This window comes from Nanorana parkeri, unplaced genomic scaffold, assembly GCF_000935625.1.
Source record: "Nanorana parkeri isolate BGI_ZX_2015 unplaced genomic scaffold, ASM93562v1 scaffold189, whole genome shotgun sequence".
NCBI lineage: Eukaryota > Metazoa > Chordata > Amphibia > Anura > Dicroglossidae > Nanorana > Nanorana parkeri.
This window is the reverse complement of record NW_017306457.1, coordinates 439,027-444,863: the sequence shown is the minus strand read 5'-3', so window position 1 is coordinate 444,863 and position 5,837 is coordinate 439,027. Positions and strand designations below refer to the sequence as shown.

The window sequence follows — 5,837 nt, the reverse complement described above, 5'->3', positions numbered from 1 at the left end:
TGCGATTCGTTTCGTTCCGAATCGAAATTCGGACGAATTTTCGGAAATTCGGACATTCGGATGTATCCGAATTCCGAATTACAGACATAACGAATGCAAACGAATCCGAATTTCCATTTCCGAAATGCGGTAGCAGTAGTTCGAACGTTCGTTTCGTTTTAGTTTCTTATTCGTTTCTTATTCGGTTCTTATTCGGTTCTTATTCGTTTCGTTCGTTGGAACAAAGTGACATTAGAGAAGGAGAAAAATATTTTTTCCCCTCTAATGTCACGAACGAACGAACGAAGCAAATAAGAAACGAATAAGAACAGAAAACGAAACGAACGTTCGACCTACCGCTACCGAATTTCATCCGAATCCGAATTCCGAATCCGAATTGACTTTCACACCCGAATCCCGAAAAACGAAATAACACAAATCCGAATTTAAAACGAAACAAAACAAAACAAATTTTTTGGCAGTGCACATGTCTAGAAGCAACTGGGAACAACAGCAACTCAGCCACGAAGTGGTAGTCCACGTAAAATGACAGAGCGGGGTAAGCACATGCTGAAGCGGACAGTGCGCAGAAGTCACCAACTGCCTGCAGAGTCAATAGCTACAGACCTCCAAACTTCATATGGCCTTCAGAATGGCACAACAGCAGTGCATAGAGAGCTTCATGGAATGGTTTTCCATGGCCGAGCAGCTGCATCCAAGCCTTACATCACCATGTGCAATGCAAAGCGTCGGATGCAGTGGTGTAAAGCATGCCGCCACTGGACTCTAGAGAAGTGGAGACATGCTCTCTGGAGTGACGAATCACGCTTCTCTAGCAATCCGATGGACATGTCTGGGTTTGGTGGTTGCCAGGAGAACGGTACTTGCCTGACTGCATTGCGCCAAGTGTAAAGTTTGGTGGAGGGGGGATTATGGTGTGGGGTTGTTTTTCAGGAGTTGGGCTTGGCCCCTTAGATCCAGTGAAAGGAACTCTTAAGGCATCAGCATACGAAGACATTGTTGACAATTTCATGCTCCCAACTTCCTGTTCCAACATTACTGCGCACCAGTGCACAAAGCAAGGTCCATAAAGACATGGATGAGCGAGTTTGGGGTGGAGGAATTTGACTGGCCTGCACAGTGTCCTGACCTCAACCCGATAGAACACCTTTGGGATGAATTAGAGCGGAGACTGCGAGCCAAGCCTTCTCGTCCAACATCAGTACCTGACCTCACAAATGCGCTTCTGGAAGAATGGTCAAACATTCCCATAGACACAATCTTAAACCTTGTGGACGCCTTCCCAGAAGAGTCGAAGCTGTTATAGCTGCAAAGGGTGGGCCAACTCAATATTGAACGCTACGGACTAAGACTGGGATGCCATTAAAGTTCATGTGCGTATAAAGGCAGGCGTCCCAATACTTTTGGGCATATAGCGTATATACTCTGGAGTTTTTTGTCCTGCTGACCATTATCATTGGCACAGAAAGTGAGGAAAAATCCATCCGAACTGGAATAAAGGGTAAATCTTCCAGTGTAGACATTTGTTCAATTGACAAAACTGGCTAAGAAGGGGTTTCCCTTACTTTGCAGAGAATTCCGCTCAGTTCTGGTGGTGACTACAGATCAGGAAGTAAAGGAATATCACATTAATGAGACACAGATAGCAACAAAAAAAAAGAAACCCCCCAACAATGTTTTTTTCCAATTCCTCATTGTATTTAAATTTTAACTAAAAGGGTTTGGCTTTAGATATACTTTGATATACAGAATATTGTCAATATATGTATTAACCTCATACATGTATCAGAAAACAAGATCATTGTATTACAATAATGGTTCTTTAAAGTGACATTAAACCCTCAGATTTTTTAACATAAACCAGTACTGTAATGTGTGCCTTACTGTAATCCATGGTAGTTTCCCTTCTCTTTGCTGCTCTTCCTTTTAAATCCTCATGTCTTCTCATGCTTGGGGAGAACTTCCCTTTTCAGCTCAGGGCCTCTTCCTGTAGTGCTGGCTCAGATTACAAGCCTATACAAATGGATACACAGACACTGTGTATCCATTCCTGAGACAAGGCAGTCTGCTGCAAAACAGAAGTTCTGCAGAGCATGAGAAGAGATGAGGATATAAAAGGAAGAGCAGCAAAGAGAAGGGAAACAACCATGGATTACAGTAAGGCGCACATTACAGTATTGTTTTATGTTAAAAAATCTGAGGGTTTAATGTCACTTTAAGGCATATTACGTTAGGGTTCTACTAAAGCACAGTTGCAGTATTTGGTGGCTAGCAATAGTAGCACACTGTCTGGTTTTACTTTTAGCCTCAAATTGCTCCTATATTGAAAAAATATGTATAAGCGATAGAGAACTTTTAGATTTTGTTGCACAAGAAATGTATATTCATATTTTCTAGCTGATCTCCGTTCTGCTGTCTGTTAGGGTCTAGTAGTAGGACAGTAACTTGTTCTGACAATAAGACAGCCTTCCGTTCCCCGGCGAGCTTGCAGTCTAAGTCGGTGAGAGTGAATGACGCAGATCGCGTTCTCTTTAGACGTGACCTAATTTTGGTGATGTTTGTACTCATTACTGAATCTTGACAAGATCGGATCAAATCAGGAAGTTAATCTAACTAAGCAGTTATATCATAATACAGTCAGAACTCAATGCTCCCGAAAAGCGACTGTCCTTTATCTGTTTTCACCTTACCCGCTCAGTTAAAGAAAAATGCCACTGCTGAAAAAGGCCCTGTTGCTGGTGGCACTAATAGTGACCTCCAACATTGCTGTCAGTGAGAAAAATAATAGACCCCAGCATTAGTGGTCAGTGGGAGTAATATTAAAGCTCCCATCAGGGGTCTCTGAGACCCCTAATGTCACCTGGGGACCCCCAAAGAAGCTGATGAAGCCGAGATCTGCTTCACCAGCTTCTTCTCTGGCTATAGCAGCCAGAGAAATGATAGCTAAAGGTGGAAGTGATGTAATAGACACTGCTTTCGCCTTTAGAGAGAGAGGAAGCGAGATCATCGGTGGGAAATGCTGATCTCTCCTCCTTCTCTGTACAGAGAGCCGCTGTCACGGTGTTCTTGGTCCCAGGCACCGCAGGGGGGGCAGCGGTGCACGGGATAACCAGCAGCAGCTTTTCAGGATGTTCCAATGCTTCTCAGCTAAATTTAGTGGCAGTAATGTTTGCAAATGCCATCCAGATAGATACATGCTGTGTGAACACATTAAAAATCCGTCCCCAAGTGTCTCGTGCAATCCGTTTCAAGTGTATGACTCCCGAACAGGTGTTCAGTCTCCAATAATTCTCTACAATGTTTGCCGTTTCTAACCATCTCCTGTAGTATTTGTGCAGGCTCTGGCCATCTCCTATGGAATGTCCATAGCCTGGCTATGTTCTGTTGCATCCCCTTAGTTTCTGACCATCTCCAGTTGCTTGTCCTTAGGACAAAGGAGAGGGTGAGGGGGGTTGAGCTGATAATAGCTAGCATTTTCAAAGTGTGGACAAAGTTCAAACATGGCACTATACATTTGTCAAGGTACATGTGGTATATGGCTGTTTAGCATTCATTGAATACTTCTAGGGTGAAAATCCAATTTAATATACTGTATAGCCTTTAAAGATATAGCCAATAAATGTGCTAAGTGAGCTCTGAACTATGTCCTGCTTGGTTGACAGAATTGCAGAGTAAAGTAGGTCTACTGTCAGTACCTTTGTCAAAGTTCCCTTCCATACCAACATATAAGTGATCTGGAAATGGTGATGGTTAATTATATGTTTTAGAGGCTTGGATGTGCCCTGTCTCCTTAATACGACAAAATCTCCAGTTAAATCTTGTTGCAGTAACATTCCATTGATGGCAGTTAATATAATTAAGTGCTATAAACCTGACATTTACAAACTGCACATTGTTCAGGATTTCATTTAGTACGGGGAAAATCTTTAGCACGGATATTGACACACACGCAATACTGTTGCAAACACCAGTCCCCAGTTTACCTTGGTACACAGTAGGCCTCGGGCTATTTGCAGGTAAGGTTGGTGGTGGCCTTTTTTTTTTTAGAAGTAGAGGCATTCACTTAAAGGACAACTTCCTTATGCATGAATGAATAAAACATGATGAAGTAAGTGTCCTGTGTAAATGACATTCACTTCCATCCACTCACTCAGGAGTTTACAAATGTATGTTAATCCTAACAATTAGCTTCTCTTATTTGCTCCCTTATGCTCTATTGAAGATACGTTTGAAAGTGTTTTGTTATATCTGATAAGTGCAAAAATCTTGCCACAAATCTTGTGAACTGACAATACTTCTCTTCCATACATACAGATGTGGTGAGTGAGAAAACAAATGTAGCCACTACATCTTAGGAGTTCTAGGATACAAATGGTTGCCGTATGTGGGACCCATTTGTTGGTCCCTGGCTACTCAACTCCTAGAAGAACCAGTCTGAGTACTGGTTCTTCAGAAAAATGGCATCAGATTGTAGGGGGTGAGGAGAGCTTTAGACAAAGTGCGCCGCTAAGACCTGTATGCACTGGCCAAGACATCCCAGTCACCAGCTCTAATACCTTTTCCATCATCGTCCACTCCCAAGAGCCTTGAAGAAGGGGATGCTCAAACCCTCCAAAGAAGCATTGGATGTGGATTTTACATTACAACCAATAAAGACGTAATCTTAACTGCCTATTCATATGACTGTCTGTTTAAGGCAGGAGGAACCATACTTTGCTGAGCCACCTTGGCAGCGGTGTGTGGCTTCCGCATGTACTTGCAAATGTATGCAACTGTGATTTATGTTTTAATAATATGTTAGAAGATAAAATCACAGTCAGGTAGCTTAAGTGGATTTAATTAGACATAAAAACTGTTTATATCTGTTTCTTCATATGTATCTGTAATTAGAGGGCTGTTATCAAACTGAACCTTTCCTGGGAACTAATCTTTAACCTTTAGGGCATAGAGGAACAAACCGTACTTATCCTCCTTCCCATCCCCCTTACCTGACCTAGCCTAGCAACCCTCTGCTCTTCAATAAATGAACACTTACCTCAATCAAACGTCCACAGCTTCCGGTGTTTGTTTACATCATGTGCTGCAAACCTTTAAAGTCCTATCTATGGTTTCACAGGAGCATCCCATAGAACGCTATGGGGCTGTGTCCCAAGCGTCTCAGGTCTTGGAATACAGCCCCATTTAAGTCAATGTGAATATAGTGCTTGGGTGCATCAAGGAAATTGAGGACCTGTAGTGCAGGATGTTAATAAATATAGAAGGCTGCGGCTCTCAGATTGAGGTAAGTGGGCATCTGCAGAGGGTTGGTCAAGTTAGCTCAGGGAAGGGGGAAACAAATAGAAAGTACAATTTTTTTTAAAGTCCATTCTTAGCAATTCTATCTTGGTGTTCCTTCTGTCAGAGGCGTCTCATTAATTTCTATAAGGTCATCCAGCTAGTGGTTCGAACAGGAACAATAACAGTAAGTTATCCAGTGTCTTTTTGAGAATGTTTTTTATACTGATGCTTTAGAATATTCTGAGCTACTCACCTGGAAAAATAAATCAGGAATTCTGGCACTTTTTCTGACACTTATTCACAGCATGCTTGTTTGGAAGACAGTCAGGTAACTAGCAATTTCATAAACAGGCCAGTAAAGGCAGGCCCTGTACTCATGACAAGCAGAACCCGATTTACACTTCTTGCACCCCTTGGTCACCTGTCTTGTGCTGCCCCCTTCTACCCACTCAACTGGCTCACACTAACAAGTTCAGACAACACAGTCATACAAGGGGTTGAAAGCTCACTCTGCTAACCTGCTAACTGAACTAAGAAGAAACATGCTATATATATATATA

The 5,837-nt window shown here is 42.3% G+C and overlaps 1 protein-coding gene across 1 annotated transcript in view; it reads left to right on the top strand.

Moving 5' to 3' along the window:
* CACNA2D3 (calcium voltage-gated channel auxiliary subunit alpha2delta 3) overlaps window positions 1–5,837 on the top strand; it is a 786,579-nt gene that overhangs the window by 721,254 nt on the left and 59,488 nt on the right. The window contains 1 exon segment of the mRNA XM_018555257.1: window positions 2,536–2,560. Coding sequence (XP_018410759.1) covers window positions 2,536–2,560 — 25 coding nt within the window.